At 43.1% G+C, this 17,008-nt stretch overlaps 1 protein-coding gene across 6 annotated transcripts in view; it reads left to right on the forward strand.

The window, feature by feature from the left end:
• Positions 1-17,008, forward strand: part of gse1 (Gse1 coiled-coil protein) — a 172,949-nt gene that overhangs the window by 129,783 nt on the left and 26,158 nt on the right. The window contains exon 1 of one of the 6 annotated variants that reach the window (XM_035999433.1): positions 511-744. The exons of 4 other annotated variants lie outside the window; for them this stretch is intronic. Coding sequence is in view for 1 of the 2 variants with exons in the window: in XM_035999432.1 (XP_035855325.1) it covers positions 15,434-15,467 (34 nt within the window). In the remaining variant the exon portion in view is untranslated. Of the gene's footprint in view, positions 1-510; positions 745-15,160; positions 15,468-17,008 lie in introns of those variants that run through there. One more of the 6 variants, XM_035999432.1, reaches the window with a different exon arrangement.

A 17,008-nucleotide genomic window follows, 5' to 3' on the forward strand; every position in this document is an offset into this window, starting at 1 on the left:
AAAAAAGCCATAGTATGCTTTGTATTTTGCGTGGTAGCATCACAAATCTGCAGAAAATGTCTTAATTAATCAATTCATTCATTAATCACTGTTCAGATCATTGCAGTTCAAATCAAATGTGCTTTTTATTGGCATTGTGTGAGAAAGGCAACATATAGGCTATTAAAACATTATAAACAAACACCAATACTTAGGCAAAAAAACATGAATACAACATGATTGTTCTTTCAGAATATTGGATGAATAAAAAATGAATGGCTATTCATTTGGTGTCCTTTTATTTGTCATATTGAACTTGTAGATATAAGTTAGTCACAGACGTGTGGTTATTTTTTAACAGGAAGTGTCTCTTTCTATCCTGGTTGGGGATGGACGGTACATTCTTTATCCTATTGGGGGGACAATGCGGGGTCAGCCCTGTGGACTGGAGGCGTGACGGGGGGAGCAGGTGCTTCTATCCCCCGCCCCCCTCAGGCTCGTCTGTCTGTCTGACTCTCTGTCCGGCCCCCGCCAGAGAGGAAGCCCCACCTCCTGGCTCCCAGCAGCCGGCCGCCTCTCTCCTCCTCTCCCCGGCGCTCTGCTTTGCTCCGTCCCTGTGGCCTCGCTAGGCGTCGGAGCTTCCTGCGTGACAACAAAAGTGCAGACTCTCTGTTCTCGACGGAGGGATGGATCCGCGCTTTCACCGCTAACGGAGGGAGACATTTACTAATTTATTAACACTGGATTAGCCCATACTTGTTTGCGGTGAGTAATTCTGTGTAAATATGTAGTTATGTTTTCAAACCCGGAGGTTGTAGCCTATGTGTTAACGAGCGAGCATACAACGACGGTTTTGTTAAGGAAGTCATTACGATATCGAGGAAACGGGTGCTAGTTTTTTTTCTCTTTTTTTCGAAGGTCGGTGCCTAGCCCTTGTGTATGTACGCGGGTGTGAGCGCGTGTTTTTGTGTGTGCGTGCGTGCTTTTGTGTGTGCGTGCGTGCTTATGTGTGTGTGAATGAGAGACAAGAAAGACAAGAAAGAGTCAGTGCAACTGAAAGAGAACGAAAGAGCCACTCCGGTGCATTCAGATGGCGATTTAAGCTGTTTTTTTCCCCATATGCCGTCTTGTTAAGGGGTTTCAGACAATCGTGTTTTAAAATGCAGATTATCCTAAATGACTGAAAGGAATAGTGGGCGACCGCCACCCCTTCAAATTAACTTCTTGTAACATTGTTACCCGGTGCGCTGTTGTGATAATTATGTAAAGCACAGCCCAGAGGGTTTCTGCGTAACGTTACGCTCACTGTAGGCCCTTTATGTAAAATTGTATTATTGGCTTTACTTGGCTGGTAATTCGTTGTCTCCAGTCATGCTGGCTCCTTTAAAATTATTGGCGAGCGTCTGGTCAGGGCTGCTCCTTCAGAGCAGTAAAAGCCTGTCTTTGAAAGGGTCATTTTCTCTGTATTAATGTGACTGTGACTGCGATAGTGACACATGTTGACCATTTGGTGCTCTCGGGTGAAGTGTGTGTGTGTGTGTGTGTGTGTGTGTGTGTGTGTGTGTGTGTGTGTGTGTGGGTGGGGGGGGGGCAGGTGGACCGTGTTGAATCACTTCCCACGCGCTCCTTCACTTCTCTTGAACTGCAGGCGCGTACAACAGCTGCTTCTGTAGGGAACACACACACACAAACACACGCACACGCACCACTCATCACGCTCATCACACACACCTCTAGGGTTTAAAACACGGTCCACAAACATAGCCGTGGAGCAACAGGCTTTACTGAGCAAACTGTGCTGTGGGTTGAGTTTATCTACAGCCAGTAGGAGCCTTGTTGTGTGTTTTAGCTGCTACTGATAAGGTTTGCCATAACTGCAAGAGCAGGGAATTAGAGCCTCCTGGTTTTTATAGTGAGACTGTGCTACTGATGTCTTTAACAGCTACTGGTGCTGGAAATCGGTCATTCATTACTTAAATGTAACATACCTGTGTGCTGTCATTTTGTGCATATTGTGGTATATCCATTATTATCTTACTTGTACTTATATGGATTACAGCCTGGTTTGGTAATGGCTTACAGCAGCGCAATGTTCAGAAAATTACACTATGGGGGCAATACAAATGAATGAGTGGACATGTTTATTTTCATCCATTGACAATGGAAGACAATAGTTACATAGATATATAGTAAGATATTATTGTTCTATTTCACTTGTTGCTGAAATGTGGAGTTTAAATTTCACCTACTCGATTACCACTCACAGTCCAAAAGAAACAAAAGACATTTCACATATTTTATGTGCACATTAATTATTTATTTCAATATAATAGACAATAATGACCTCACCAAGGAGGCTATGTGGCCAAGTGTTTATTTGTAAGGTGCCAGGTGTCAAAACAGAAATTTAAATAAATAAAATGCCCAGCGTAGTTTTGTTGTGGATCCAGGAATTTGATGATGAATATGGATTTAATGAATGACTGGGTGTCAATCACTATGTGTATTTTGATGAAGATCTTGATCCAGATTAAGCCATAGTGGATGTATGTGCTCTCAAAGGGCTTTCAGTGATTTATCTTCTTTCTGAAGTTGAACTAGCACCTTTACCACTGATGGCAGCCACATGTCACCACTGCACTATTACTACTTACATACAGGAAACCTCCCATACTGTATGAACACATACACTTAACCTAGCATTTGACTCGTGACTGCTGTCACAGGATAATCTCTGATCACCGCCTTTCAGCATTATGTGTCTTCTTAAACAACAATATTATACTAATGTAAACTTTTTTTTAAATATATCTTCAGAAAACAGTAAGAGAATAGAATAGTTGTTGTCATGTCTTAGTGTTTTTAAATTTTAAATGTGTTATTGTAACCACATAACTCTGAGTCTGTGGAGCAGAACAGTGAGCATGCCAGGGAGCTGCTAGATTAGGATCAGTCATGGGAGCTACAAGTTTGTAGAGCTGTAACAATTCCAAATTTTGCTGAACGACTAATTGTCTGAAATTATTGCGATTAACAATATAATTGTCTCTTTTAGTCAAATTTAAAAATATTTATTTATATATTACTTTTTTAACAAATTAAAGTTTTGAATGAATTCCAGGATACATTTGTTGGTTATATATCACTGTTATGTGACCCAGAAAATGTATTAACACAAATACACAGCCTATGAAGTAAACCACGCCTCTTTATTATCATAAAACATTTTTTCTAACTGTATCCCCCTTGTCATTTTTGTTGGCTATAAACTTGTTTAGGGTCAAGTGCCAACAACTAACAATTGAAATAATAATAAAAATATATAGTCCGACCAATAACTACTTATATAATTACAATTTGGCATATCTAAACAAAATCAACACTTACCAGCAACGCTCATAACCCTTAGGACCTTAGCTAATGTGAGCAATTAATTGCGGTTAAACAAAGAAACTGCGATGATGTAAAAATAAAAAGACAATTATGTAAAAATTGTTACCGGCCTACCTACAGGTGATTTTGAATCATGGCATAGATGTTAACTAAAACTGGATGGAGATGATGGAGGCAGTGTGTTGGCCATTGTAAAGCATGTTGGGCCTGTCTGCCTGCTATGCTGTGCACACTGTCTTTTTGTAATCAGACACCACAGTATACTGTATGGTAAATTGTATCCTTATTGTGAACTATAAAACAACTTCTCTGTGCAGTTTAGATTATTCCCCCACCTGGCAGAGATCCACTTTGTCTGGGACAATGTAAGATAACAAACAATAATAGTGAAATGTTCTCCAAAGTGATGTGACATATGCTGACATTTAAACTCATATTGAATTCCTGACCCTGCAAACATTTCCCAAGGTGTCAGAATCATCTTGATTTGAGTGTCATAGTAATAGCAAAAAAACTTGCAACAAACATATTGTTCAGTGGCAGAAATCTCCGATCTGGATCTTCTTCTTCTGAAATGAAAATAAACTTTTTGTCAGCTCCTATTTACAGAGAGACAAACTAAGTTACGGCAACAAACACACCCTCCTTGGTAGAAGCTGTGAGTTGGCTAACTTTCGGTTGACTTGTCTTCCCTTGTCAACGACTCACATGTGTCTGATGGTTCAGGACATGAGAAGAGTGTGATTACTTATGCAAATCTTACTCCGAGGAACAGAATTTCTCGCTTATGATTTGCTATTTAAAATGAGTTGAACCCTTATACTGTGATGGTGCCTTTACTAGGTTGGCATGTTTTCAGGTGTCGTCGTGCTGTTTGTCATGCTGCGGTAGCCTGCAGTGCTGTGAGTGTCTGGGGGCTAGACGGCAGCTGTGTTGAGCAGAGTGTTGGTGACAGTTTGTCTGTGGCAACAGCACCTGGCTCTGTTTAGAGAGTGATTAGGAGAGTCCCAAGCAGCTCCCCATACTGTTTACACAAGGAGCCTGGAGTTAAAGGTGACCCACTTTGCATTTCCTTATCAACAGCCCCCCCTTGATAGCTTTGAATAGCACAGACTGTAGAGAGGCCTTTGCATGGGTTTATATAGTTCCCTATTAGAGAGAATGGGATGTGTTGACTGGGCGAGGCTTGGATTTGACTAGCATTATAACAATGTCCTGAGGTGGTATGAAAATGTGGGTGCACAGTGCATGCTGCTCTCTTTGTTTGTCAGGGCAGGGCCGCTGTGTGGTCTGCCTGTGTGAAGAGAAACCACTGTTGGATGTTTAGGAAATACAGGCCAACATGTCTCTATCTCTTCTACCAATTCTCTCTCTCTCTTCATCTGTCTGCATCTCTCTTTCTCTCTGTTCATCTTTCTTCTTCTGTCTTCCTAGCTAGAACTCTCCAGGTACGCCTGTTACATTTTGTGGCAGGAGGCCCCGTTTGATGCCTTTTCCTTTTTAGATGGAGAGAATAAGTGCGAGTGATTGTGTGTGTCTAATCTTCCCCTACTGGGTGTAAAAAAACGGTAGTAAAGGTAAGCTGTAAATGTGGTGACTAGTGAAGACAGCTGAACAAACAGGTCATAAAGTACTTATCTGAATGGAAGACGAACAGATATGTGAGTGGACATACGCCTGTACAGACGAGGAAAATGTGAAGTAGATAGCCAGAGAACCAAAAACTTCCTGTGGCTCATGACTTTTGTTCTCATGCTTACCGCTTTTGCTCCATATGTCACTGATAAAGCGGCTTATCACTTTGTGTGTGTGTTTACTTTTCCTGTGAGAGAGCAAGCCTAACGTGCTCTGTAAGCTGGGCCTGTGTAGAGACGCATTTCCCTGTCACCCAGCATCGCCATTAAACAGTACTTCATTTTTCAACCCCAGGGTGTGTGTGTGTGTGTGTGTGTGTGTGTGTGTGTGTGTGTGTGTGGTGCTCATTTGCTTGTCACACTGCATGGCACACAGTCACACACCTAGTGACACACCACATAAATGTTCACGACCAAACAGTGGCCTGATCTCCAATGATACCTGGGAAGAATTATGCGGGTAATGTAAACAAGGGCTAGTTCCCAATAAAAGCTGCATTAACAATTGTACAGTTATTAACCGTTAGTTCCTATACACTTGCTGTTGTTGACAACAAGTAGATGTTGTTTTATTTGAGAGATAAATGACAATCTTTGACTCTGACTTTGCAACTTACCTCATACACATTGTGTATATCTCACTTAGAGATAAGTAGTAAAAACAGTAACAGATCATAACTTGCATGTATATTTCCAGAGTTTGTGGAATGTGGAAGTTCTTTTGTGAATGCACTGTAGATGTACACCTCTCTCTTTCTTGTTCACTCTCTTATCTTTATCTGTGGGTGTGTGCGTGGGTGTGGCAAGCAGATGTTAACAGGTGTCTGGTTTCCTGATTTTCCCAATTTCTCTTCAGGAACAGGATAACGTGTGAAAATGTGTCATATCTTCTTAAGCTTAACATTTGTTTAACTCTACTTAACTACTTATTTTTACTATTACATTTTGTATGTATTAGTCATCTGCCAAACTTGAGCATTATGCTTTTTTTGCCGTGAAAATAAATCGCAATGCAAGCCACTTGAATTGAGGCAGACACACGCTGGTCTTTCTTTGTGGTCATGAAATCCCTTGCTGCAAGACCCATTCCCTGAACCACACTGGACATGTGCTTTCATAGCCAGTGTGATTTCATTTAGACCAGAGCACACAGCACAGTGTTCAGTGGAGTTAATTACCAGCAACCTTTTCACAATGTTAACTTTGTTTGCATTCTCAATCTTTAGCTTGGATTAAATTTGTCTGAGGGCAACTGAGAAAAGAAATCATTTTCATTCACACACAAAAAAGTCAGCGTTGCTACAGTCACCAGACCAAACTATGTTTGAGATATCTTTAGAATATGTGTGTGAATGTTTGAGTAACTGGTGTTTGCTGCTATCGTTTTCATACACCAGGGACTGATAAGCATTAGCCAAACAAACACAACACAGGCAACATGAGAGCATTAGATAAGCGAATCATACACACTCAATACTGACCATTCTTGACTATTGCCCTCACCAAATGGGGCCTCTTTCATTCAGCATTTATTGGTGTGTGTCCTCTGCATGTATCATACAGAGTGTGTGTGTGTGTGTGTGTGTGTGTGTGTGTGTGTGTGTGTGTGTGTGTGTGTGTGTGTGTGTGTGTGTGTGTGTATATCTTGTCTTTGTGCTTTCTCCAGTCACACTCTCACAGTATAACCCAGCATTGTGCTAAAGGCTACTCTTCAACAAAGGCCTTTTCTTTTGCTATCATCATCATCATCATCTCTTTTTCCTTCTATCTGTGTCTGCTTCTATCTCTCTTTAACATGTCTGTTTGCCTCTCGCTCTCTCTCTCTCTCTCTCTCTCGCTCTCTCGCTCTCTCTCTCTCGTCCGAGATATCTGCTATATCAGCTGACTGTCATATTGTGTGCCTGTTTGTTAGCATGCCTCCTTGTGTATGAGGGCAAGGTCAGAAATGTGCCTGAAGAAGTGAAGGGGGGCTTTGTGGCCATGTGTTTTAATCAGATTATGGACAGAGCTGCATGCCTGTGTTGGTGTAGGCCACAGTTGCCGTGTCAAACGTGCTTTAACACAGAAGATCTAGTTGCCAGCTCAACTTGTTTTAGTTGGCTGGTATTTGCATTACTAAAGGGTATCCATTTTCGGACACTGTTCTTTTTTTATTTATTTTTATTTCTGTTTATTTCTGTCTATAGCTCATTTCTTCGTCTTCCATATATCTTGTTTCTTATCTTGGTTTCACATCAACCATACGTGCATCCCCTTTGAAATGTCGCAAAATGTAAATAGATCAAATAAATACTCAGGAAGGAAATATTCCACATGAAAGCTATTGCATGGCTTTCAAGTAGCAATAAATAAACGATATTCTGCATACATGCGTTTTGGAAATTGACTCTCAAGCTGCTCATAAGGCTACAACTACTAACCACTTTTATTATCACTAAATCTGCATGATTATGTTTTCGTTTAATTGTTTGGTCTATGCAAAAAAATAGTGAAAATCACAACTTCACAGCGCTCAAGGCGATATCTTCAGATGTCTCGTTTTGTCTGACCAAAAGTCCAAAATCAGAGGTATTCAGTTTACTCTGATATATGCTAGAAGCAGCAAATCCTCCTATTTCCAAAGTAAGAACCTAAGGAATTTGTGCACTTTTTCATTATTCCTGCTTGATAAATGACAAATTATTCATCAATTATCAAAGTAGTTCTCAATTATCTTTCTGTTGGTAAATTAGCCGACTAATCGTTTCCGCTCAACCTTAATCCAAGCTCATGTGAAACATATTGTAATTGTGTAAATCTAATCTTTAAACAAAATCTTGATTTCTTCGATATGTCCTGTATAGACTAGGGAAGTCATGAGGATTTGTGCTTTAGAAAGAATGGGTCATTCATTTATCACCACAGTGCACACTCATCATAGGCCTGATTTTGATGGGTTGCCCACATTCCACTGGTCCAGCTAACAATCAAGCAATACCAATGCTAAAGCTGATTGTAATCGTACTCTAAAAATTAGATTTTCAGAAACGCAAGAGCCATTAAGAATAATCTTGTTTGTCAAAAATGTTGTAGAATAGTCAAATTTTTCAATGAGCTTCTATGCTACAAATAAGTGGTCAAATACTTGAAAGAATAAAGGACACCACGGGTCTCAGCTCTGTGGCCAATAAAGACCTTGTCGTTGTAGCTATTCACTGAGATGTGTGGCCATGGCGACGGCGGGTTGTCTTCCTCGTCTGAGGAAAGAGGTTCTCATTCACTCATCAGTCCATACAACATACACACATTCAGACACACATACAAGCAGGAACACACACACACACCAATTATACCGCAGTGTGTGTGTGTGTGTATGTGTGTGTGTGTGTGTTTGTGTGCGCGCGCGCATGTGTGTGTTTGTGTGCATCCCCGCGCGGTGGAGCCACTTGGGAGTCAGGGCCCATGCAGAGCACTTGGAGTGCTAATTAGGCAACCACAACCCAGCAGAGTACATCACATAGAGAAAGAGAAAATAGAGGGGAGAGAGAGGTTGAACAGAGGATAAAGTGAGGGGTGCATGTAGGGGAGGTGGCGAAAACCGTGCTCATCTCCTGAGGAAGCTTGTGGAGGGAGAGAAGGAGAGAGAACGTTGTAAGATGATGATAACTGCAACATGTTACATGTGGGGATGTCCCTAGGCAGTATAGAACAATACAATTTATCCAGATCAGGGTTTAGGTGGTAGGGTGGGGTTTGCCGTCAGACCGGGGGTGGCTTGTTTGTGCGATAGAATACAGACTCTGTACTACATTTAACAATTATTTATTAAACACTAAATATTAAATTTAAATAATAATTAATACATTATATCTATCTATATCTATGTGGCTATCTGCTACTTGGCGAGTAAATGCTTGTACCAAAATAGTTCTGTTTTTCAGTCTTCATTTTGGTGAAGGTGCAGCTACTTTCTCCTGTTGCTCTGCTGTCTGCATGTCGGAGCTTCGCGGGGGGGCGGGCCAACACACGCACACACACAAACACTGGCGCACACACCAGACGCCAGCCACCACGTCACTTCTGTTTACTGATAGCTATCGTTTACTTCAGGCTAATTAATTAGCTAGTAAGTGGCGATTTTTGGCAGCCAGCCTTCCGAAAGATAGAACAATGAAATTAAATGTTAACCAATCATTCAACCATTGACCGACAAGCAGGAAACGGAGTCTCAGTTCACCTGTCCGGGAGGCTCTGACACATTTTCCGCACTCCGTGTCCGCGGACAGCTGTAGGCTTGTACCGGTTAATGTTCTGTGCATTGTCGGACACATGCAGCCACTTTCCTGAAACCGCTTACGAGACTGACAAGTCCACAGCAGCCCCTGGTGTTTATGTGCGAGCATGTCTCCACTGCCTCCACCACTACCTCCGCAGGTTGTCAACTGTGTGGTTTGGAATGAAAGGGAGAAAACAGGACAGAGTAACACGGCGGATATCGCTCATATACATTAAAAAAAAATTTTTTGACAACGTAGTAGGCGGCCACCTTAGCTGCAAAGTGCTGCGGGAAACCCTGCAGGTCTGTGTGGGCTGTCTGCACTGAACAACATCACAGGTGCAGAAACCATGATAAGCTCCATGGCAGATCCTTCTTTGTACGCATTTGCTATTATTTGTGCTTAGAGTATATGTGAGATCTGCAACATCCTTCATATCTCCCTGCCCTGCTGGGAAGAGCCTTTTCCTGTCTATGTAGCAGATGAGGTTGATCAAAAGAAGTTGACAGGACCTGGGGATGATGATGATGAAGAACTGACTCTCTACCTCCTCTCAGTCCAACAGCTGGGCTGGGGCTGAAGCTGGCCCTCTCATCAGGGGAGCAGCAGGGCTGTGTCCCCCTCAGCGAGAGGCTACAGAGGGCACAGCCATACAGACAGCAGCTTGACTCCTGGGGCATGGACCACAAAGAGCCAGAGACACAGACAGAAGGCGTGTGTGTGTGTGTGTGTGTGTGTGTGTGTGTGTGTGTGTGTGTGTGTGTGTGTGTGTGTGTGTGTGTTCACACTCTCTAAGCAGCGTTGTGAAGCGTAACCAGACGGTTCTGTCATACGCCCACACTGGTGTCTCAGAGAACACAGCCACGCACTCCCTAGATGACATGCGTGCACACACACACACAACCCCAGCAACCCCTACCACAGCCGCTATGTAATTAACAGACAGAGGAAATGGCGCTGTTGGGGTGGGTGAGTCGGATGCAGGGAGGAGGAGAAGAGAGAAAATCATCTCAGCTCGTGCCTACCCTCAAGACACAATCTGCTTTTCTGTGGCTGTGTGTTGGAGAATTTAAGAAAGGAAGGTGAAGATAGGGAGAGATGCCGGCTAGTCTTTTGAAATCTCTGTTTTTGTTGCGAGCTGCTGGCAGGCAGTTGGGGGGGGGTACAGAGCGTGTGGAGGAAAGGAAGAGAAGTAGGAGGTGAGGGATGAATAATAAGGTGTGCGCCCACATGCACACTCACATACACAACCGTATCATTTAAAGTCGCACAAGGTAAAAGACAGGAAGACTGCTCTCTTTGCTCTTTGCAAAGAGGTGTGTGTGTGTGTGTGTGTGTGTGAGAGAATGGGTTGAAGATGGTGACAGCGAGCCAGGTCAGAGGGAGATGTACTCTTTTCTCTGCTGTATAACGACAGCTCAGACACAGGCAATACTCTCCAATTTCTTTCTTGATTGATCTCCTGCTCTCTCTCTCATTTTCTCTCTCTCTCTCTCTCTCTCGCACCCCTCTTGTTTCTCTGTCTCCTTTCTCTTTTTCCCTCCTTTCTTCTTTTTTCTCTCTCATTCACCAGTGGAATTGTCGCCTTTGATTCTGCTGTGACGCTGATTCAGGATTTCTCTGATATTAGGATTTTCTCTTCTCTTTGGTATGGAGTAAAAGAGATGGCATGCATGTGCACAGACATTTACTCGCAGGTGTGCGTGCGTGTGCAAACACAGTCACTCTCACACATACACATCCGTTCTACAGTGCCTTAGGGTAGATTGCTCTGACATCTCATCTCAGAAGTCAAACAAACCTGGAACTGCCAGAGCAGGTTTATCTCTGTGTGTGTGTGTGTGTGTGTTTTCAAGACAGAGATCATGACATGCATCTATTTGTACAGTTAAGCCCTGACATTCATGTGTAAGAACATACAGTTGCTATTGAGTTTGGGTTCCTGCTCTCTCATTTCACCTGCATGAACTACATTTGATTTATTTTTTTAAATGCCTGCTAGTCTAGCTTAAAAATCATCCTTTTGTTCTCTTTTTTTACAACTTTAAAGGCTGCTTACGGGTACAGTACAGTATTATTTATAAACAGTAGATCACTTAAGGTGTTGATTTTGTCAGCCACAGTTATATTTTCTGCTGTCATTCAGTCAGAACTAGATGTCATTTAAAGCTCACTTTAGGTTGAAGCACTCCCATGATGTAGCTGTGGTAGTGCTTATTATGCCCTATTACATCCTGTTTTGCTAGGACGGTGTCATCCGCATTGTGGCATCATTGGTATTTTAGGCAATAAAATAAGCTAATTTGTTTTGTCTAGCTACAGTATATGTAGTCAGAAGTTTCCTTAATGCTGAACCTCTTACATACCCTCCTCTCATCCTTTTTATCCTCCTGTCAGCACAGCCACCTAGCAAGTCAGTCAACCATTCATGAGGACATGTACTCATCAAGCCGACTCTTACTTACTCTAGGTAATTTTATCAGGGTGGATGTTTGAACCTGTGTCCTCTGGTTGAAGTATGCTTTCCCATAGTGATGTCTCCATTTTTGAATACCTGCGCTGTGCTATCATGAGCAACTGTGATCAGAGTTCATAATCTGAGCCATAAGGGGGTTTCCTCTTATCTATGACCACATGGTAAAAGCTGTTGCTTATCTCGATAATGTGTTGGAGGCTTGCTGGCCTGCAGCTCCTCACCTAACCAGTTCACAAAGGCCACATCTTGTATACAATTCTTCCCTGCAGTATTTAGAACTGGTCTCCTGACAACAAAAAGCACAAAAAATGTCCAAATCCCACTGTGTAAGCTAATTTCAGTTGTTTGCTAATCATAACAACAAATTTGGCTAAACGTTTGATTCACAATAAAAGCCTTCCAGTAGGTTGCTGGTGGAAACAGTTTAATGTAAAGCAGCCGTAAATGTTTTTGTATTAGCAAATACAGCTCTTGATAGTACCGCAAAGAAGATATTATCAGAAAACACTAAGGTTGCTATTGGTTAGAGTAAAGAAAGAACAGGAATGTAGGAGTGGAACAAAACACCAAACCACAGAGGCTGTTTCACTGGACCTACGAAAGTATTCAAAGCTGAGCACAGCAAGACTTTTAGAGTTGTTGAGTTTATTATGTTGACATATTTATTGCTCATTTGAGGGAAGACACTGACCAGTTTGGCTCTGTTCCTAAGAAGCAACATAATATTGTGGCATAGCTGAAGTGTGCTACAGTGTACCAAGCCACTGGAAAAGAAGCATCTACTGACCCAGTAAAGTAAAGCATGGATACACAGTGTAGGCAGAACAGTTCCAGTCCATGCTGTGTTGGACTTGGCCAAGCCAGGCTGGTGGCTGGATCGGATAGATGGGCCAGCGTCACTGCCCTGCTAGTTTTAACGAGCTGATAGGCAAATCCCTTCCTGGTTAAAGATTAACCACAAGCTAGAGCTGCCACTGCATTATCTCCCCGCTGGTCGGGCATACAGGAGCCAAGAGGTAAAGTGTGTGTGTGTGTGTGTGTGTGTGTGTGTGTGTGTGTGTGTACGAAAGAGAGAGAGTAATCTGCCTTCCAACCAGCAGAACTGTGTGTTTGTTTGACTATGGGAGTTAGTGATCGGCTTTACTCCCAGCAGGGTGTTAAAACTGTGTGTTTACTGTATGCCATTTAGCAGTCAATCTGCTCTGTGTGTGTATGGGCAGGATCATGTTTGTGTGTGGTTTGTTGTAATCTACATTCCTTTTCTTTCAGGGTTTTGTTTTGTTTTCCCTTAGGGCATAACAGCATTCAAAGGGTTAATTGCATCAGGAAGCTTGGTGTGTAACAGACTCCTTTTGACCCTTGGGTTGTCAGCAAACATGTTTACATTTTTGCTACAGTCCCAAAATATTAAATGTCTTCATATCGCCTAAGACCTTTGCATTAAGGTTCTAAAACTTGCAAGTGGATACAGCCTTTGTCCTTTTCATAATCCACAGCAATATAATTTAAAATCTATTTTCCAGTATCACTGGATTAAAGGACTGTGACACATGCTGTTTTATCTACAGAGGACTCCCTGTGATTAACTGGGAGACAATGCCATCTGCTGGATGGAACATAGAGCCAGAGACGGCGTACAATACTGAGCAAGAGTGTTATAACTGAGTGATGTTAAGAGGTAGCGGCAGGCTCACTTATCTGGAAATTCACAAGACATAACTGATCCTGGTTTGCTTAGATCATGCAATTCATCATTACTTACTCTTAAAAGAGAGCCTTGATTTGCGTGGCTTATGTTTTAGTAAGAAAAAGTAGAAACACAGTAGAGAGAGGTCTCTCCTGTTTTTTTTATCTTCAGTGCCTTGGAAGTAGTAAGTGTTTAACCATGCTATGGTTAAATTGGTAAGCTATGAGCTTTCAGCTGCAGGGTTACGCAGATTTCCCTTAAAGCTGCTCTTCTCTTGTATGTTTTGGGCACAAGAGTGGAGAGTCGATAGGAAATAAGGGGCGAGAGATGGAGGATTACATGCAACACAGTTGGTCAACCCCCAGGCCACCAGGATGCCTCATGAGCTACACTCTGAGTACCAGCAGAGTGAGCGTGAATAAGCATAATTTTTGGGAAAGCTAAGTAAGCACCTGCAACCCCCTCAGTCCCTACCCTGCTATGATATGGTCTGCTGCTGTGGTTGCTTCATACAAGCTTCTTCCGACAGACAACATCAACGCAGACAGCACAGAGAGACTCTTTTTCCAAAACAGTGATCCTTGCAATGCAAGACAGGAAAGGGGTGAAAGAGTGAGTAAAAGACAGAGGAGAGTGTGGCGGTCCTGTGTTTTCTCAGGGGAGTCCTGCGGAACAGAAAGGACCTTTGTTGAGAGGTGGCCTTTGGCACAATGCTGGCCACCGTGTAGCTTTACCCCACAGATAATCTCTCTCCCTGTCATCGCTCTCTCTCCCTCGCTGTTCTGAGAAAACTAGCGAGTTACGGAAGGAGGAAATGACTAAAGAAACGACTCATTCACACCCTTTCAAAGACAGCAGGATGGACAGAGGGGAAGTCAAACCCACGCTTTTACCCTTTTCCTGAGCCCTCCACCCCTGAATAACTATTACGCATTAGTCTCCTTCACCCTGATAAGAACTCCTGGTAATAGGAGTGTGTGTGTGTATGTGTGTGTGTGTGTGTGTGTGTGTGTGTGTGTACACTGTGAAAGTCTGATTGCACGTTTTTGGTATGACTTCCTTGTTTGTATGTAATGGTAAAGATCTTTATTTAGAGATAATGGATCTCATTACCTTTGCCTTTCTCTTGCTTTAATTTTACTTGAGCATTTTCCATTGTGACAGAACAACTATGCTAGGCAAATTGAATTGAATTGAGGCAGATATTCTGACACAAAATATTTTCCCTCTTATGCTGTTGGACTTGACACAGGCCAGGACATGTCCTATTTCTTTCTCTTTTCTTCTCGCTTTCTTTTTGTGTCTCAGAAAGGGAAGGGCGCCTCACATATTTAACCTACACCCCCCCCCCAATCCATCCATCCATCCATCCATCTATACATGCACACATACATACACACTGCCTGTCGCTCCCCAATGGGGTCAGATGTGATGACCGGCTGAGCACTCTTCCCTCCTCCTCCTCTGCTCCTCTCCTCTTCTCCTCCTCTCCTCTACCCTCCCCCTCCTCCCACTCGCCTTGGCAGGGCATGCATGCCTGTGTCTGTTATCTACAAATGGCTGAGGAATTATAGGTTGAGAGGGGGGGAGGAGGAGGAGGAGGGGGGGAGAGTGTGAGGAGGGAGGGCTAGAGGGAGGGCGGGAGGGAGGGTATAGTGGGTGGGTGGGTGCGTAAGGTCATGTGACATCGCAGCAGCTGCTAGGCTAAGAATTTCTGTTTTCTCACTTAGAGAGAGAGAGAGAGAGAGAGAGAGAGAGACAGAGCATGGAGGGGAGAGATAGGCAGCATGTGTGGTATGTTGCTTTGTTAGATAAGCTCTAAACGGTCTTTGTGAGCAGCAGAACTAGAGACAGGAAGGCAGGCAGGCAGGGAGGGAGAGAGAGAGGGTGGACGGGTGAGAGGAGATAGTTAGGCGGAGAGCAAGAGAGAGAGGAGCAGGAAGATGGTGTGTGTCCGGTCGGTGGCTGCCGGTGTGTGCTGGGCTGGGCTCAACGTGAAGATGCAGCCATGGGGGATCCAGGCGGCTCCACTCCTTTGTGCAGTAAGGAGCTTCGGTCACACTGTTAATCTATAAGGAGGGGGGTCATGAACCGCTGCCAGACCTCCGGATATGTGTGTCTGTGTGTATTTGTGAAGCTATGTGCTTGTCTGTCTCTTCTTTCACTGTCGCATGTGTGCCTGTTTGTACTGTGGTTTTATGTGTGTGGTTGATACATGCTTTAAATACAGTGTACTCTGTCTCTGTGCTATGTTCATTTTTGCAAAAAGTTCCCTGTGTATTTCTTTGACTCGCTTCTTTGACTTTTACTTACTTTCTCAAGGGAGGGAGGAGCAGTACTGTGCGTCTAGACAAAGTGACGTTACTGGACTAGGCAGTTGGTGTGGGTGTTTGCTTGACAGTAGTCTTTGTTAAATCCCATTATTAATTGTGTGCTGGGTTCATTCTGAGTGCACTCGGTAACCGGGAGGTTATAGGCAGGACAGCTCAAGAGGTGTTGGGAATTCTCTCTCATGCCTGACTTGCCGCTCTGTGTGTCAACTTTAACAACACACACACACACACACACACAGGGCCGTGCCTCTGCTCTTTTCTCAGGAGGGAACATGATCTTTTTATAGCCCTCTCAGCCTCTGGGGTAAACCCAGATATAACTCCTACTTATCTAATTGTGCTATTGATATACTGTTAGTAAGCAGCTTTTATTTCAGTGAGTATGTCTTTGTCTTAGCTGGAATTTTACTTTGACTGTTTTTGTGTGTGTGTGTGAGTGTGTGTGTGTGTGTGTGTGTGTGTGTGTGTGTGTGGGTGGTGTGTGTGTTTCGGTTTATACCTCTTCACACACAAACTACGCGTGTGTGTGTGTGTGTGTGTGTGTGTGTGTGTGTGTGTGTGTGTGTGTGTACGTACGTACGTTCTGGCATTTAGGGATTCCACTGACCTAGGGGCTGTCAACACGGTGTCACCTTTCAACACACACACACACACACACACACACACACACACACACACACACACACACACACACACACACACACACACAGGAAGGAAAGGGACAGCTGTCTTAACCCTCCTCACCCTCTCTCCCCTCCAACAACCACAAAGCTCTTATAAATGTGAGACTAGAAAGTGACATGACAAAAAAATCACCCTTTTCACTGTTGCTGTTGAGTGAAAACTTAATCTCTTTATTATGTAGCATTAACTTATCTTTTTTGGATTAAACTAAAAGTTTTCTTTTATACTCTCAGTCTCAGAACCATTGACCCAAGAAATCCCACGATTTATTCAACACTCCTAAAATATCCAGCTGGTAGTATTTAAAACATCACAGTTTTTCCTCTTACGTTGTTTTTAAGATTCTCTACCTTCCTGATTAGAGAAGGGTCTCAGTAGCACCTCCCTGGTAGCATTATTTGGATCAAATGCAATATGAATGGGACACTTTTTATGTAAGTGATAGATGTGAGGGAGCCAATGAGTTGCTAATTTGTTTCATTTTAACAGGGAGGGCACCAGATGTGTATACGCTGAATTTGTTAACATCTACGGTACTATAATATACTGCCACTAAGAAATAAAGT

Source organism: Sander lucioperca, chromosome 3 (assembly GCF_008315115.2).
Source record: "Sander lucioperca isolate FBNREF2018 chromosome 3, SLUC_FBN_1.2, whole genome shotgun sequence".
NCBI lineage: Eukaryota > Metazoa > Chordata > Actinopteri > Perciformes > Percidae > Sander > Sander lucioperca.